Source organism: Pithys albifrons, chromosome 15 (assembly GCF_047495875.1).
Source record: "Pithys albifrons albifrons isolate INPA30051 chromosome 15, PitAlb_v1, whole genome shotgun sequence".
NCBI classification, from domain to species: Eukaryota; Metazoa; Chordata; class Aves; order Passeriformes; family Thamnophilidae; genus Pithys; species Pithys albifrons.
The window spans coordinates 11,704,892-11,723,330 of NC_092472.1; the positions used below are offsets into that span (position 1 = coordinate 11,704,892).

The 18,439-nt window shown below is 42.7% G+C and overlaps 1 protein-coding gene across 2 annotated transcripts; it reads left to right on the forward strand.

Moving 5' to 3' along the window:
- Nucleotides 1–11,786: 11,786 nt before the first annotated feature.
- Nucleotides 11,787–17,012, forward strand: LOC139678850 (ovomucoid-like). Of its 2 annotated transcripts, XM_071570062.1 has the most exons (9): nt 11,802–11,856; nt 12,815–12,834; nt 13,611–13,747; nt 14,243–14,300; nt 14,584–14,720; nt 15,271–15,335; nt 15,766–15,767; nt 16,353–16,462; nt 16,944–17,012. In XM_071570062.1, exons 1-9 carry the CDS (start codon nt 11,802–11,804, stop codon nt 16,987–16,989), a joined length of 630 nt encoding a protein of 209 aa, XP_071426163.1. In that variant the 3' UTR covers nt 16,990–17,012. The 2 variants fall into 2 exon arrangements, with proteins under 2 accessions (XP_071426164.1, XP_071426163.1); XM_071570063.1 differs by lacking the exon at nt 15,766–15,767 and having other exon boundaries at nt 11,787–11,856; nt 15,271–15,331.
- The last annotated feature ends 1,427 nt before the right edge of the window (nt 17,013–18,439 follow it).

The following is an 18,439-nucleotide window of genomic DNA, read 5'->3' on the forward strand; positions in this document are numbered from 1 at the left end:
TTCCCTTGGTGTTCTCCTCTACCAAATGATGTGGATAGAACTTTTCCCACCATGTGTCAGTGCCATTTCCTAATCTGATTAGGGCTCCAGAAGAGTACTTTTTTACCTGAGCTAGAGAGGGAAATTGTCTGCCTAGACAAGAGGTGCCCCTGTCCCAGTTCCTGCTGTGCAGCCTGTCTCATGGAAGAGACAGCAGCTGCTGTCAGGAAAGGTGATTCCAGTCTGTCGCCACTGAATTTGTCCTCAGTGCCAAGTGCTGTTATAAGATATAATCTACAGGGAGGGGTATGTTGAGCTCCAGTCAGGGTCACAGACAGCAGAAGTGTCCACTCACAAAATATCCACATTTTTTAATGCAACAGACTGTCTCCAGAATTGGTTAGCAGTGATCATCCCTGAGATGGGGAACAGCTCTGGTGCCTCACTGAGCTGCTTTCTAAAGCCATTTGGTAAGGAAAAGGATTCAGATGTTTGCTTGTGACCAGTTTTAACTGAATATATAAGAATAGGAAAACGATTCTGCCTCTAGTTGTTTTGATTACTATTTTGAGGCCAAAGAGCACATAACCTGGTGACACGTGTGTTGTTGTTTTGGTGGTCTGTATGGGTGGAAGGGAGACAGGGGGACCTTAAGGCTGCCCTTCATCTGTTGGCAACACAGGTACAGCCACTGCCACTACCTCCACACGAGGTCACCAAAACTATTGCAAATCCACTATTTCAGGGTCCAGGGTTTCTTCTGGACTTCAGCTAGTACCTCCCTGATTCAATGTCCCATTGTGGTTTAGCAGAGAATAGCACAATTATTTGGATCAGTTTGGAAAGTCATTCTTTGAATTGTCGGGCTAGAAGAATAGGCTGAAAGCAAATGTTTCTGACTTGGAGATACTGGGGGTATTGTACCAGGGAATGAGGCCACAGTACCTCTGTGCCAGTAGTGTCCATTTTCAAGACGATTTGTAACTAACAATAGCTTATTGTACTTTTCTTGGGTCTGCGTCCTAAAGTAAATGTTCCTTTGGTTTATATAACCTTTTTGTAATTTTCTGTTCAGATGCTTTTGCAGAACATGCTGCTTTACTCTAGTTTAAGTGTTACTTGGTTTATCCTCAAGGATAAGACCTGAATAATTACTTTTTTTTGTGGACTTTGGCAGCCTTTCACTTGGACTGAGCTCTGACCGCTGGCTTTTTGAAGCCTTCTCAAGCCTTTGCAGTAAAGCTGTCAAGAGGCAACTGAATGGCATAAGCTTGGCACAGTTGTGCCAAGGCCTCCTCTGTGGAGCTCATTGTCTGGTGACACCAAAGGCAAACAAGAATTCAAGGAGGCACAAAGTTGAGGGTATGTCAGAGCAATCCAGTAAAGCAGCCAAAGGGGTTTTTAGACAGAGGTATCCATGCAGTATTGTCCAGTAGGTTTCATGTAGAAGTACATAATGGAATAAATCACTGAAACTGGGCCAGGAAATGGGAAAAGCCTGACACTGGAGTTTAAATATCCCCTAGGCTCAGGAGTGTTTTATGAAGCAATATAACTATAAAAATAGGACAGTGTAGTTTTCTGTGCCTTGGAGTTGTTTTTCAGCTGTTCCAGGGTCACTTACTGAGTGTTTGTTACTTAGATGATTTCTTTCTGCTTTGTGTTGGAAGTGGCCTCAAGTTGCATCAGGGGAGATTTAGATCTGATATTAGGAAAAATTTATTCATAGAAAGGGTTGTCAAGCATTGGAAGAGGTTGCTCAGGGAAGTGGTTGAGTCACTATCCCTGAAGGGATTTAAAAGATGTGTAGATGTAACTCTTGAGGACATGGTTTAGTGGTGGCTGTAGCAGTGCTGAGGTCATGTTTGAACTCGATGATTCTGAAGATCTTTTCCAGCCTAAACAATTCTATAACAAGGAAGCAATGATCAGGCAAAGACAAACACATTCAAGAGGAAACACTGAATTTTTGTGGTTTAGGAGAGAGGTAGAACAATACCAGGTTTCAAGTGTCACTGAGAGACTTGAAAGCTGGTTTCAAGGTATGGTTAACTGAGTTGGGTGCCTGCTTGGCTATAGAGAGAGGAATATCTGGATAGATGGGTAGACAGAGGTTACCATGGTGGGAAACAGCAAGAAATCACAGGATGGCAGAATGGAAGGGATCACTGGAGGTCATCTAGTCCAACCTCTCTGCTCAAGCAGGGTCCCCAGTCATCTCATGAACTCAGTGCTTGCCAGGCTGCAAGTACATTCAAGGAACCGTCTCCAGTATGTAGGTGACAGACACCCTAGTGCTGCTCAGCCTGCAGCTCCATCACTGCTCAAGTGCATAATACTGCAGAGCCCTGAGGCTGACTTGCTTACTCACCTTGAGCAAAAGCCTGAGTAACTTTAAAATGTTCAGGTTTCTCTCAAAAACCACTCAACAGTTATGCTAGGAAAGCTTGGATTTTAACTTGGAAGGAGGCACTGAAAGAATCAGATACAAGCATGGTTTTAGTCCTGCTTCAGTGGATTCTTATTTTTGCACTCTTGCCATGAACAAAAGCAGCTTTACATCCTCAGTCAAGAATGCAATGAAGAAAAAAATGACTTTCCAGTGCCTGCTACAGATCCAATATGTGGTATCTAAAATTTGGAGCTGAAATACAGCTGGTCCCACTCACAGGCTGCAGCCCTTGGCTCTGGAGCAGAGACAGAATGGCTGAGCAGCGCCAAGGGCTGACAAACTTTGATGTGTTTCACACTGGTGACAGTCCAGCCTCAGGATTTGTGACCTGTAAGTGTACATATCACAGAAGCAATATTTTAAAAATATGTGTCCTCTCTCCTTCTCTTCTTGTTTGTCTGAGTTATCTTTATAGTGTTATCAATGTTTTCTGAGTCTACAGTCATTTTTCTTACAATACAAAGAGGGGAAATAATGAGGTGAATCATTCAAATTTTGATTGATAAGAGGAATATGGAAAACAATAGTCTTTTCATATTATTTTTTTTCACCTTTTATCCGCACTTACCCATCTGTGACTTGAAAAACAGAACTCGCAACTTTTTCTAAAGTGTGTCTGTACCCAAACTTCATTCAAACACTTCACCAAAAAATCTACACCCTTCCAAATTACATCTGCTGATAATTTCCCTTGGTTTATCTTTTTTTTCTTTCATGTACTACATTTGTTAGATGCATGTGGATGGGCCTAGACACTCTGTCATTCTCTTGAGGGATGCGACAGAGTGACAAGGCTCATCCCACTGATTTTTAAATATTCATTTCAGAAGAATATTTAAATTATTTTTAAAGCACTTTTATAACCATATGTTCCTCAAAAAAAAAAAAGGAAAGAAATCCAGAAATAATTATTCAAACTCATTGTATCAGTCACACAGGTCTATTTAACTGGCTGTTAGCAAAGAAAGTAATTTGGGAACAGAAAAAATTTCCTTCGACCTCTGTGTTTAAAGGAATATAACCCTGGTATGCAGCCATTTCATCCATCAATATGTTCACACTCAGAAATGTTCATTCTCTTGTTGTAATTTAATGTTTGATACAATTTTATTTGATTCTTTGCCATGCCCTGGGCTCTGGTTGCATGCTCTCCACGGATCAATGAGTAGATAGGAGCAAAGCAGAAAGGAGCAGTGGAAGGAGCCTGTCTCCAGCTGGCAGACATCCACACAGCCCAGGAGGGGTTTCCAGATTTTCACCAGCTGAGGCGAGGCCCTGTAATTTTAAACACACTGTGAATCTGCAAAGAAAAAGCATTTATACAGTGTACTGCTTCCTGCCTATTTTTCATTCATAGAAGTAAAATATTAATTTTGTTCTAGCCCCCTGAAGACTGAGGAATGTTTGGGTGTATTGCTTTAAGCTCTTTTTACACTGTTCCCTTTGAAGTTGAGCTGCAGCCCATGCCCCAAGGCCATCACTGAGCATGGGCCAGTCAGGGCCCCCTGACCAAGCACTGGAGCAGATCTGTGGCACAGATGGTTCCACTTACACCAGTGAATGTGGGATCAGTGCCTATAATGTGTCAGTCCAATGGAAAAAACATGCTTTCCAAGTGACAGTCCCCTTGCCCCTGGTCTCTCCCTGTGCTTTTCCAATTTATCCTCCTTTTCTCCCTCTTCACTTGCTGTTTGTGCTTGGGGGTAAATCATGAAGATTTAGCAGAGAAAAGAAAACAGCTGAAGAAAGTATCCAGAGTGGAAATTAAAAGGGTGCAGCATATTCAGATGTCAGAGATTTGTTGACTGATAGGTTTATAATAGTCAGAAACAGTAAAACCACTTCACTGTTGGTGGTTAACTCAGATGAACTCTCCTTCCCTTGCATCATTTGGAAGTTTTATTTACATTCCCAGCACCAGTTCCCCTTTGGGAAAATGGTCATACTGAGTCTCTAATAGCAGACTTCCCCTTCCTCAGAGAACTTGGGACACTCAGGGGCTCAGTAACAGCAGTCATCCCACTGACTAAGGAGGAAGGCAAACCAAGAAACAGCCTGAACTCCCATTGCTCTCTGTGGCAGCATCCCAAACAGTGTCAGCTGGATGCTGAGCAGGCAGTGCACGATTGGATGCAAGTGATGCGTATACCTTCTGTTGACATTTTATTTGGCAGTGATTTAACGCTAGCTTTCTAATATTGCTGTTCTCCACAGACTGCTTTCAAATGTAGGAAGGGAAGGATGGCAAAAAGATGCAAAATATGAGACAAGTAGCAAAAATATTTCTTTGCTATGGGAGCATTCACAAAAAACATTCACTGGCAGCAACAGCAAAGTGCAGCATAACCCGTTTCAGGACCAGAAAAGGAGATGCAGAAAACCTTTGCAGATATCAGTATTCAGCTCTCCTGAGATAAGAACTTTTTGTCAGGTTGCAAATGGGGCAGTGCCCAAGCCAGGGGCCATATAATCATGCATAACATAACAGTTGTCACACATATATAATGCTTTGCTAGTGCAATAGTTAAGAGATGGTAGAATACCTGCTGGCTACCTCAGTTTTACTGTGAGACAGTAAAATCCTGTAATTTGGCAGCATGTTCCTTTCTGTCAGCACCAACTGTGCTTCACCCATGTCCAGCTGCAAAGAATCAGCCAGTGGTCTCATTAGAGCTCACCTCTGTAGAATAAACAAAATTTTGCTATTCTTTGATTAATGAAGTCATGGTTAGTGATTATGATGCTAATAACCCTTCAACTATAGAAATTCTTTCCATCCAGTTCATCTTATCCCAGCCAAGCGTTCAAGTTACAGCATCATGATGTATCCTGCCTCTCACTCTATCCTCCCTGCCTTTCCCACTAGAGTGAGCAGTGAATTTTCATTCTTAGCCTCTTGCATCCTACCCCTTGTTTCTGCTTTATTTAGAAGATTATTCTTAAAAAAAACAAACCACCATTCTTCCCAAATCTCAGAGGTTTCTGGTTTTCTTCCCATAAATGAAAGCAACCCGCTGGACTCATCTTTAGTTCTAAACATTGTTTCTTAAATGCATTTTTGCTGGTTTTTTGGTTGATAAGGTGATACCTGGGAGCATGTTTTTATTTGGTGCTCTACTTACTTTTATTTTGCATCCGCTCATCCTGTGGTTTCACATGGAAAGAAAACTTTGCCTGGGGATGTGATACGATGTTCTTTCTTGGGGCAGTTATGAGGCAAAGAAGTGCCTCCAGGTTACTGTGGCAGCAGTGGACTGGCACCTCCAGAAATAGCTGATTTGCACTCCTGGTGTCTTCCTCCTGTATGGCATTTGTGTAGGACATACTCCTGAAGTGTTCATCTAACTTAAAAACCACTTTATGATAACTTCTCTTGTACATGTCATTATCTGTGTGTAAACTTCTTCACCCCTTAGCTCCTTCAGTCTGGGCAGAGCCTCAGCTTATGCTGTCCCGAGCTTGCATGAAGCAGTTCCCGGATCCTGGTCCAAAGGGCTGTGGAGCTACAGACTGATGCATGATTGCAGACCTGGTGCTGGTCTAAAATCTCTGTGTCCAATGCTTTGGCCATTTACCAAAGGAAATTCTTTCTCAGTCACCTACTATTCCAGGTAGAACTAAGAAAAGTCTGGTCCTCCTGGCCTCTGATCAAGAGCATAAAAGGAAACTATAACTAATTTACAGTCAGACCTCCCCAAACCCCCAAATTGTCGTGTTATTTACCAAGAGGATGGAGATGTAAACATTGAAGGTTAATTACCCTCTTGTCAAGAACACTTTGTGGTCTATAGACATATCTGTCAATCTTACAAAACAGAACTGAGGGGAGAGAGCACTGAAGGCATGTTCCTATGATAAATTAATGAGACTTGGCAGCTCACTGTGAAGAGATGATCCCTGTCTTCCTGGGAGACAGTAACCTGGCTCCCCCACCAGCCTGGCCACAGATTTCATACTGCAGTTGCATCCGGGGTCCTTATCCCTGTGTAAACAAACTCTGGAATGCAGCTGTCAAGGGATCAAATTATTTTCCTTGAGGCCTTAACTTTCCCCTCTGCTGCTCAGCATGCAGCAAGAGCTCATCCCAACCATACTAGATCACTTTTCCCAGCCCTGCTTGTTAGTCAGTTTGAATATCTTACTTCTGCCTATCAGCCTCTCTCAGCAATGACACTCCTTGGTGGGTCATGTAGCTGTCTGAAATCCAGGGGACACAGCCACAGTCCTCCTGCTGTGTGCTGTTCTGATGATGTGTGCGCTGCTAGATGACTGGTAGTTTGAAAATGTGTTCAACTATTCCCCTGGTTTATATAACCTCAAAACAATTTGCTTTCATGGCAGAACATGCTTATTCATTCTATTTTAACTGCATTGTGCTATAAATAATGTCTCCTTGCAGATAAGAATCTATTGAAATGTATTATTTTTTTCTACCTTTGTAAGATTTTCTTCTGACCCCAGCTCCTGAAGGAGACTTTCCTGGCCCCAGCAGTGAAGTTGCCAGATTGACTTTTCCTGCCAGGCATCCATGAATGGTGTCAATCCCAGGTCAGCTGCTACTTCCCCGCAGCCACATCCTCGTGGTTCCTGCTTGAGCTGTGGCAAAGATGAACCGAGTGCTCAGTGATGCAGAGCTGAGATTGCTGAAGTGTCAGGGAAATTGATTAAACCAATGATTTCCTCTGACCAGCTGCAGGTTAATATCTCTGCATTACCTCCAGCCCACCTTCCCCACAGTACATTCACTTCAAAGAGTGATAACCCGGGTCAGTGTCCAGCAAAATTGTGTTGTTTACTGCCTCCTTTTTCTGATGCTCTTTCTAGCATTTTCTTGCTTTCATGTGAGTAGCCTCTACCCTCTGCAATGGAGTCTTGACCTAATGTCCTCATCATCCCAAACTGCACAGAGCTGAAGAAGCGAGGAATGGAGGTATGTCCTCAGAGCTGATGCTGCTGAGCCCCACGTCTGCTCCAAACTGTAGCACAGCAGTGAAGTGGCCAATATTTTGGCAGCTGATTTTCTGTGGTGCAGATAACTTTGCTGTAGGTTTGATTGCAGATGCTCTTCTGGAAAAGGGTTGTGGTGGCAGAGTGCTGGGCTGCTTCAGAGGTGGAGGGACTTGGAAACCATGGAGAGCTAATAATGCCCTCAAATATGGGGGTTTAAAACAATGATTACACTCCACTCTTTTTGTTGTACATGTTACTGGTCACTCCCTGTAAAAATGTCCTGGGAGCTCTTTGAAGAACTTACATGTGACCCTTTAGTAAAGGTTCTAGGAGAACTGAGGCTGCTCTCCTGGGTCATAGAGAAGTATTATGTTTCTTTGTTAATGAAATTATTTATAGGAGAAAGCATTATAAAAGTACCATATACATAAAATAATTCAGGTTGTAAGAGCTCTCCAGAGGTCTCTAGCTCAACCTCTGCTTAAAGCAAGGCCAAAGTCAAAGTCTACTCAGGTGCCCAAGGTCTTTCTTGTTCAACTTGGTTTTCAGTATCACCGAGGAAGGACATGCATGGCCTCTCTGGTTCCTGTGCTTAATCATCCTCATGCCAAAGGATAATTCCTCACATTCATTCAGAATTTAATCCTTCTGCAATACAGCTCCGATAAGACTCTGGCTCTGTCTTATCTATAACCCCATCAGGGAGCTGTAGATAGCAATGTGATCTCTGTAGCCCTCCATTCTCCAGGATGAAGAATCTCAGCTCTTTCAGCTTACCTGGAATGCCCTGTGCCCCACTCCCTGGGGACCCTGCCATCCTCTGTTGGACTCGTTCCTGTGTGTCAATATCTGCCTTTGCAGTGGGGCCAAGTACATTTAATTCATTGCATAAGTAATGTGAAACCATGTTAGCCTTCACCTGCAGGGTACAAAGTTCTGCACATGGTCTTATTAGTTCGGGAAAACATCCACCGGCATTACCTGGATCAAGTTCTATTTAATAGGTTCATAAAACATGGATATGTTTTGATATCAAGATGTTTTAATCATATCAGTGACTTTGTTTGCTTTATTACTCAGTTCAAATGGGGCCTTCAGGCACTCAGTAAGAGGCAGAGCTTCCATTTGTGCTCTATCAGTTTCTCCGAGCTTGTGGCTCAGTGCAAATAGCTGTTGGCCACACTGTGGCCAAAAGAAAGCCAAAGATGAAAACTGCAGTCTGAATTGTGTTCAGCAGGCATTTTGAAGTGGTTAGATGCATTTTCATGAAAGAGCTACAATTAATTATTATTTCCTACTTTTAAAGCTGTTTGTTAGTTAAATAAGGCCACAAAACCCAGGAGTGTTTGGGAAAGTGCATTAAATAATTTGTCGTTCATTTTTCAATGTGTTATTTATGCTGAGAAGTCACATATCTGCTAAGAAAATTTTCCAACATCTGTTGATTCTGTTAGAGAATATGAAATCAATGCTGAAATAAATTGTCATGGAAAACATGAAAAAAGAAGTTACTTGAGTAAGTGAGAAAGAATGTTGTATGATTGCCAAATCCTGCTCTGGTGTCAGCCATAACAAGTGGTACCCTGAGATGTGGCACTGCCTTTGCTTACTTGCAGATCACAGAATCACAGAATTTTTTGAGTTAAGAGACCTCAAGGATCACCTCCTTCCAAACCCTGGGCAGGGACATCTTCCACTAGACCAGGTTGCTCCAAGTCCTGTCCAACCTGGCCTTGAACATTTCCAGGAATGAAGCAGCCACAGCGTCTCTGGGCAACCTGTGCCAGGGCCTCACCACCATCAACAGGGAAGAATTTCTTCCTAATATCCAATCTAAACTAACCTTTCTTTAGCTTAAAACCATTTCCCCTTGTGAAAAGTCCATCTCCAGCTCTCTTGTAGGATTTTTGTCCTGTGCTGCACACAGAAGGATTTTTCTTTAGCCAAATGGTCATTAGCCAGATGCTGCATCTGACTTTGAGGATTAGAAGACCGTAATGAAGTGGATTACAGCATGAGATCAGTGGCAGGATTGCAGACCAAATCCTCTTTCTAAGTGTTCTTCCAGGAGTAGCTAAGAACTGAGCAATCTGTCCTACAGCATGAGCTTAACCAGCTGTGGGATTTTTCCATGTTGTTATCAGAGGTGGGATAATCTGGAGCTGTAACCCCAGATGGGGAGTCTGTGGATGTTGTCTGACTGGAGGCTGTGCATTTGTCTGAAACCTGGTGGTTTCTGGGTGTCACTTCTGTGGCTTGCCTGGGAGGTACCTGAATGGCTCATGGGGGACTGGTGTTCCCCAGTCATCACTTAACTGTTGCAGACTTAAGTCTCCCTAGATTGTCTGTAGGTGAGAGAGTGAAGGAATGGATCTGCTGAACCACAGGCACTGTGGTGGTCAAAGAAAATCTGGGTTGCTCAGGGACAGTGTGTGCCAGACCCACTGCTGAACCCAGCAGTTGCAGTGGAAAATTTTTATCTGATGTGTGCAGGAAACACACACCAGCCTTTGGCAGAAATGTGCTCTCTGCTCATCAGGAGAGAGATTGGTCCTGCCTAGAGGACAGCACAGTGCAGGGCAGGGAGCAGCATGCAAGAACCAGGCAGGAGGAAACCTGCCAAAATCTGCCAGGTTGGGCCTGGGAAAGCTGGTGAGGATGATTCTCAGAGGTCTTGCTACGTGCCTGGAGATGGCAGTGGCAAAGTTCATATTTAACCCAGAAATATGTACCCACCTCTAACTGTGCAGAGCCTAATGGGTGAACTGATGAAGGCAACAAAGGTGGCACATGACAGTGTGCTCCTGCACATGCTCAGGGAAAAGTATTTGGCTTCCAGACACCATCCACAAGACACACTAGGGCAATACATCTTGAAGATGTGCTAAATCTGTCTGAAATATTCATGAATGCTCCCTGTAATATAATCACACCAGAATAATTATTTTGATGCTTCTCCCTGTGAAGAATATTTTAGGTAAAAATGTAACCTGTGTAACCACACAGCCATCCTGCAGCCTTCTGAATGTGCCAGTATCAGGATAGGTGATTCCATACACTCTACAGTATTTTCATTTAAGGATCAAAATATACCCTTTGGACTACTATGATATATCAGACATCAACATATTTTCTTGCACTGAATTTCAATGATTTCAGCTAAATTCCATTTGTCTAGTGGGCAGTGCCTTGTTTGTTCAAGGCAGCACCTGTAAACCACCTTTTGTTCTGCATCTCCCACAGTTCTAAAGTCCACCCTAAGCACAATGTTTAGCTCCCACTACCAAAAAAACCCACTGGAACTTGACATTTTGGACCTCTGAAAGGGTTGAGAAACTTAGGTTACAGGCAGAACCTACTCCTGCAAAATTACAGCTACTAAAACAGCAGAGGTGCAGACCTCCTCCTAGGAAGGAGCAATTTAGAGATGGCATAAAGAATGGTTGTGTGAGACAGACAGGAAAATTGGGACAGCTTCTATATTTTAAGTATCATTTTCTAAAATATCTGCAAGAGGAAAGGACCCACTGTACTTTCAAGCATAGCTGGTGCTATGTAAATAGGTTCCCAAACCCTCAGTGTCTTTTGTTCTTCAGATGGCTTGGCGGAACACTCTGAATTGGTCGGTCTGTTTAACTGGGACTGGGTCTGTAAATAAGTGCTCCCTGCTGGTAAGGTTCAAGTGACATTTTTAGTGACAGATTTTAAACCTGCTTTCAAGTCTTCTATTGAGCTCTCCTATACTCAGTCAGTGAAACTGTCAAGAAGCCTTTGCTTAAGTCAAACCAGTGCTAAATACCATTGGCTTCACAGGTTAGACAGAGTCCTGTCAGACTTGCCTGAAAAAGATCAACCACTTCTGCTTATGGCAAAGCCACACCTGACCTGTGTTTGTACATAGTGGTGAATATGTGGGAATTGTGGGCAAAAACCCCCACCCAAAACCAGAAAGGAAAGCAGAGACTTGGCCTGATCTGCAAACAGGATGGTACTGCATCTTGCCTAAGCTGGTCCCTGATGGGAGATGTTGCTCTGCAAGAGACAAATGAAAGGTCTGCTGTTTACTGCCCTCAATATTTTGGGCTTCTTACATTTCTACTGGAACCCTAAAGATGTTTCTTTTGTCCAAAATGCTGTTTGTTTGGTTTTGACCATTGGGATCTTGTGATACTTGTCTTGAGCTATTAACCAGGTGTCCAGCCAAAATCAATTGCCTAGCAGACGCAGACCATTACCTGAACAGTCAAGACCTCAATAAATATTACCAGCCTCATTGTACTGGTGACAGATTCTGCTGGTTGTTTTATGTTACAGTTGAACAGTTTAGACATTGCATTTGTATATATTTGCAGTCAGCCCTGGAGAAACCATCTTGTGAGCAGCACAGGAGCTCAGCCTGCAGACTGGAGGCATTTCCACCATGACCGTGACGGGTGTATTTGTGCTCCTCTCCTTTGCGCTTTGCTGCGTCCCAGGTGAGTAACTTTCAAGGCACCATAGAAGCTTCACGTCTGAGTCCCACCTGTCTTTAAAATGATAAGATAGTGGCTTCAAAGAGAGCAAATCTTCTTTGGAGCACTCGGCTGCCTTGATGTGTTGGCACTGTGCAGGATGCAGGAGCATATTTCAGGACAGTCATCAGTGGCTCCTGCTGTAGCTGGTTGTCTGTCATAAATACAAATAACTGCAAGTGGAGTTCTGTGCTGGCAACTAGTGCTGTTACACTTTGTACACTGATGTTTTAATACCATTATACTGCTTAGTCTTGTACAATTACAGCAAAGGGATGAGTACTTGAAATAAGACCATATGAAGGGGGTCAGACGTCCAGTTACTAGTTGTGAAAATATTATAATGGCACAAGCAAGTTCTTTGCAGGACCCTGGCAAATTTCCTGCAGTACTTCTTCTACTAATGGAACAACAAAAGATGAAAACAAGCCAGAGTCTGATGATCTCATTGCATATTTACAACTGATGAAATGACAAAGCCAAAGACATGTTTTTTCACACGGCTTCTTTAAAATGCATATTTCTGACAACAGGTGCTGTATGTATTTGCTTATCCTGTAGGTGACTATTTGCATTTGTCTGTATTGATTCAGGTGTATTTTCAAATAGCAGCTCTTTTGGGTCAAAGCGGATATGTAAAAAGATAAGAAAGGAAAAGCTCTTCAGTTTTCAATTAATAAGTCTACCTATCTCAAAACAGAAAAGAACAAAGCTATTCAAAAATATGTTTCATCACATCCAGCAATAAGCTATGCTATTATACTTACCAACATAGTGAAAAAAAAGTGTAGTTTATTTAGTTCAAAAACCAATCACTGGAAATCATTCAGCTTTGTCCTGTGTATAGGAATTTTACACCCATTTTCTCAGCTTTAACTGACATCATATTGGCTTTGTTTCATACTTTGTCTCTCTTTTCCAGATGCTGCCTTTGGGGTTGAGGTGAGTGGAAGAATTCTTTCTGTCACTTTTCTCAAGTATGTGGCCTTGTAAAATCATAACCAAAGGAATGGGAACAACCTCCAGCCTGTAGATGTTCTGCAGTTTTTCACCTAGTGTGACACTGGTGTCATAGTAATCAGATTCTACAATGTAAAACATTAAATTACACTCCTCTTGGCTCTACGTTTATGCTGTATGTTAATAATGTTTTAGTAATAATGATAGAATTTTTTTGATTATTGAATTTTTCAGCAACTAGTCTAAGCTTTTAAGCTGGTCATATGCAAGTTGTTTTAAACTGATAGGAATAGACTGTGGTATCAGAACCTATCTGAGGGCAACCTACTGAGACACTAAAGTACTGTGAGCTGCTCCAGCTTCCACACACCAGGTCAGTAGTCTTGATCCTCTGAAAAAAACATGATCAGAATATTGAGAATGAAAGAGTAAAAATAGAAGTGCACTCGAGGGGCCACAGGATTAGAAAAACAAGGGACCAATGGAGAGCCTTTATAAAATGTTGCCAAGCAAGCATGAGAGACCACCACCGATTTACCCCATCCGAGGGGCTACATGTCTATAGCTCTGTCCTCCTCCCCCTCTTCTCCTGCTGTGTGGGGAGATCCCTGCAGGAAGGATTTACCAGACTGACCCTCTAGCATAAGTTTTTGCTGTGGTAGTGAAAACTGGTTGTACTTGGTCACTGTCTTATACAAAATGAGAGTTGTGAATGTAAAATGACTTTACCACCCTGTTGCTGTACATTCCTTTGGCAGGTGGACTGCAGTACATATCCCAACACTACAAATGAGGAAGGCAAAGAGGTGTTGGTGTGCAGCGAGGCCGTCAGCCCCATCTGTGGTTCTGATGGAGTCACCTATGGCAATGAGTGCCTGCTCTGTGCCTACAACAAGTATGTACTGCATGAGAGATCTCAGGGAGCAATGCTTAGGGCTCCTGGCAGCACAACTTTTCAACAATCAATGATCTGTCACATGTCACTCATGTCAATTCCTTCAAAATGAGCTTGGGTACCAGAGCATGGTGCTCCGGTGCTTAGACATTGCTTTAGTCACTGTGACTCTCTTTTGCTTTTGTAATTTATTCAGGTTTTTACTCTCCAGCTCAAGGATCAGCCAGATGACACCTCTGAGAGCACATCTCATCACAGCCAAAGGATGGAGAGATGCTCTGCTCTGAGATGTCCAAAATGGTCCTAAAGCTCCCAGGGGTTTACATCCCTGCCAGCCACTCAGCTGCTTAGGGAGAATTACACTACCTTCTCAAAAATATACATGAACCTAACTGAGAAAGAGTCAGTTTTCCCTTGTACTAATTACATATTTCCAGTACCTAGGATGTAGAGAAATTTTTGCTGAACTTTTAACATTTGTCTTTTCCTCTCCAGAGAATATGGAACCAATGTCAGCAAAGACCATGATGGAGAATGCAAGGAAGTTGTTCCTGTAAGTGAAATCAAGGGTAAAACAAGGAGTATGTCCTGCTTCAGAGTGCCCAAAGCCACTTAGTGAGTCCCCCAAGAAATTACTCAGATCCTGAACAATAGTACATACGAGATGTCAGAATCTTGCATTTGTAATCTGCAAGTGGATTGTCATAGTGACACACAAAAAATCATTTTTCCTGCCGTGGTGTTTTCCTACTTGGCCAGACAGACACACTCACCAGATCTACTTGCTTCCTTTAAGCCAGCCTTCAGCAGTGCCTTGTTATGTGCTCCCTCAACAGGTGGACTGCAGTAGGTATCCCAACACAACAAGTGAAGAAGGCAAAGTGGCGCTGCTCTGCAACAAAGACCTCAACCCCGTCTGTGGTACTGACTGGGTGACCTATGACAACGAGTGCGTGCTGTGTGCCCGTAACATGTGAGTACTGTGTGTGCACAGGGACGAGGGCTTAGTGCTCCTGGCAACTGCTCTTTTGAGTATCAGGACTTCTACCAAGGCCTCTTCTGTAAGGTGCTTGGCCTTTGACCTTCCTCTTTCCCTCATAACAAGATCTTGTTTTATTTTGTGACTAGAAGGAAAATTGTGCCTTTGATCTAGAAAGAGAAGTAGAGGGCTGGGAAGGAGTCTAACACAGGACAGGATGCTTCTCTGATCTAAATTATAAATTTCTGTGTGACAGATGCTGCCTTGCAGAGGACAACAACTAACCTAAAGGGTATCTACATGGTCACACAACCTATTTCCTCATTCACCCTAACACTCTGGACTCGTCCTTTGCATCATGCCATGAAACAGCGTTCTGGCAGGCAGTGACACCACCTGAGCTGGTGTCTAGAGCCATGGGGAACCAATGTGTCTCCTGTACCCCATACGTTGTACCTGAGGCTGAACAATATTACTGGGTCATGGGGTTCAGCAGAACAGGTTGTTTGTAGAGCTCCCTAACGCAGGTCTCTTCCTTTCCCAGAGAGGCTGGAACCAGCATTGGCAAGAAGAATGATGGTGAATGTAAGAAGGAGATTGTCACAGTAAGTGAATTTTGTGGTGAGGGACTGGGTTTTGGACCTGCTGCTGTCAGGTGAAGCACTGCCAGTGTCTGCAGCAGTCCGCAGACCAGCAGGGACCTGGAGGAGTGTACCTGCTTCAGCACAGGGAAGATTTTTTCTCCACACATAATACATTTTATTTGTGTGAACACCAGAAAAGGAAGCAGATGACTGCTCAGGAAGGGATAAGTGAAAGAGCAGTAGCAGAAATAATCCATTAGGGCAGAACTGAGGATAAGAACAGAGAAGGGCTTATGGTGTCAGATCAATGGTCCATCAAGCACATGATGACTTGATGCAGAGCCTGCTGTTGGCAGGGTCTGTGAGAATTGTGTAGGAGACAGTGAGAGTAGAGTATCTATAGGTCTTCTACTCTTCTGACCTCCAACTATTTTCAGGTGATGAACCTCAGCTAGGTGTGATTTCTTTGTAGTCAGTAAGCTTCAATAGATTTCTCCCCCATGAATTTCCTGGGTCTCTTCCTGAACCCATATCTGTTTTTTGCCCTACAGTGCTACTCTGCAAGCATAGCACCCATTGCACTAAAGAACAGAATGCCAGTCTTGCCGTATTTAGCTGAGTACTGATCTTCCTGTTTTAAGCCTACAGGAGGGATACTGGACCTTTCTAGAGAAATCAGCACCTACACTTCTCCAGGAGTTTCACCAGTGTTTTTCCATTTAATTTCCTGGACAGCTTGGGAACACAATGCAGTGTGATCACAAGCATGGCACCTTCACAGAGTGAACTTCTGCTGCTTAGAATGCTGTGATCAGGTTATGATATGCATCTCTTCAAACAGGAAATTATGATCTATTTTTATATTATTAAATTCTCCTGGCATAGGAGAAACTGACACCACAGTTTATGTCAGATGTGCAAGGAAGTTAATTATTTCTAGTCAGAGTGTTATCATTAGCACTGCAGCTGTAGCTCAGAGTTCAAGCCTTTCTGATACTGACTCCTTCACATCAGACTCTTTTATTTTTAATTTTTTTTGCAGGTTGACTGCAGTGACTACCCTAAACCTGTCTGCACACTCGACTACATGCCTCTCTGTGGCTCTGACAACACAACATACAGCAATAAGTGCACCTTCTGCAATGCAGTTGTGTATGTACAAACATGAATCACGTTTGTGTTATCGGTTGCCTGCTATGGACGCAAGTTTGCACAGTCGCTGCTTTTTTGTTTGCTGGACAGTGTTGATTAGGGATTTGGGGCAGGACAGAATACCAGCCACCATGCCAACCATTCATTTTTTTCATTAAAGTATACAAAGACCTATGTCTAATTTGTTAGCTTGAATGATTTGAGGGCCATTTCACCTTAATGGGTTTTTTCTTGCGTTTTGCAAAGATTACTTTTGAAATTTCACTATAGTTTCCCCACAAATATTTTCAGTCTTAAGAATGGGTTAAATTGTTTTACTCTTCTCTTAATAATCAAATAGCTAATGGAATGCTGAGTCTTCAAGTTCCTTGGCTCTGTGGTAGGATCCCATCTGACACCATCTCTAGGAGCCAAGCAAAAGGACAGATTACAGAAGGTAGGACTCTGTATTTGATTCATTCTTTCCTCTCCTTGCTTTCAGGGACAGCAATGGGACTATCACTTTAATCCATTTTGGAAAATGCTGAGTATCAATGCTGAGAGAATTCACCACAGGATCCCCACTGGCAAATCCCAGCTAAAGATCTCACCTCAGTTCATCTCACCCTCTGGGGAACTCAGCTCACTCCTGATTTTCTTTCTCAATAAACTAAATCAGCAACATTTCTTTGTCTTGTTTCATGTGTTGTCTCATGAAACATTTTCTTCTGATTTGGTGAATCATGATGCCAGGAAGAATAGGTTACGTGCTCATAGCTCTGGGATATGACAAGAACGTCTTGCTCCCCTTCCTCTCATAAAATGCAGAAAATTAAATACAGATGCATAAACCCCAGAGCTGTGTGTCTTTGCACATAAAGGACAGTCATCCTGAATTAGTGTTCAGACCCTTTAGATGTCTGACATTGTAAAGGGCTGGAGTGGTGACACAGGAGGATCTCTACTAAGGTATTCCTGGTGCATTTTCCCTGTATAAGTAGCATCAGCAAAACCTGGTCAGACTGTGGTGTCTGTGCCCAGAGCTGGTCCCTGGCCTCCTCAGCACTGTTCACCTGAACTGCAGCACTCTGCAAGGCCCCTATTTTTCAGACGTGTACATAATCCCAGTCTATTTGTCTAGGTCCTCCAACTGACATATTATTACATTTTTCTCACCCTGAAATTGTCTTTTAACCATCTCCAAGTGTTTTAAGATAAATGCCTTCCTAGGGGTGGTGCCTATTCCTGCCTACTTGTCTTCTCTCTTAGTCTTTAATAACACAAAGCTCTTTGCCAGCCCAAGAAGTATTTCAGCAGTGTTTCACAATCCAAGGACAAAGTATCCTCCTGTTTTTTGAGAGTGTGACCTGTCACTGGTCTATTCTCCATAAAATTTATTTTGCTTTTGTCCTCTTATTTGAGTATTGAATTGGTGGTTTTATGATCCATACAAGAGTAACATAAATAAATTGGGCACATCCCTTCTCAAATGTACTGTCTCCCACATGGGTTTCTTCTGGGAGCGAAAGGAAGAGGGGTGCTTGTTTTCCTTGATGGAATGAGGTCATCCCAAAAAGCAATGCTTTGGTGGTAAAAAAAAGGATTTATGTTGAGATGGGCAGATGGATGAAGCAGCAATTTTCAGATTGGGTTCAACTTTTATAGGATCCATGCTAGGGCCTCACATCATCCTGTCATCATCATACTAAAAGCTTATTACTGCAATGCTAATGGATTTTATGGAAAATAACAATTGTAAATTTGCATAATCCTCTAAAAGTTGCTCCATTCCTTGTCCTTTCCAAGTACTCCTTTCAGTGTCTTTCACCGTCTTTCTTGTCTTCCCAGTTAATTGTTTTCCTGGTTTCACTATAGCTTAATGACGCTTTAGTGTAGTGAAGCACAAAAATAAAAGGAGAGACTTTCTGCTATGGAAGCATTTCATTCAATGTTTTTCTCTTGAAAAAACACTGTACATAAATAGGTGCATACAGAGAA

What these genes read in the sequence shown, in the direction of transcription:
- LOC139678850 (XM_071570062.1), top strand. Translation starts at nt 11,802, where the DNA reads ATGACCGTGACGGGTGTATTTGTGCTCCTCTCCTTTGCGCTTTGCTGC. An exon ending in AATGCAAGGAAGTTGTTCCT is followed by an intron (nt 14,301 to 14,583) that starts GTAAGTGAAATC and finishes CTCCCTCAACAG; the next exon opens with GTGGACTGCAGTAGGTATCC. An exon ending in GTGCTGTGTGCCCGTAACAT is followed by an intron (nt 14,721 to 15,270) that starts GTGAGTACTGTG and finishes TTCCTTTCCCAG; the next exon opens with AGAGGCTGGAACCAGCATTG.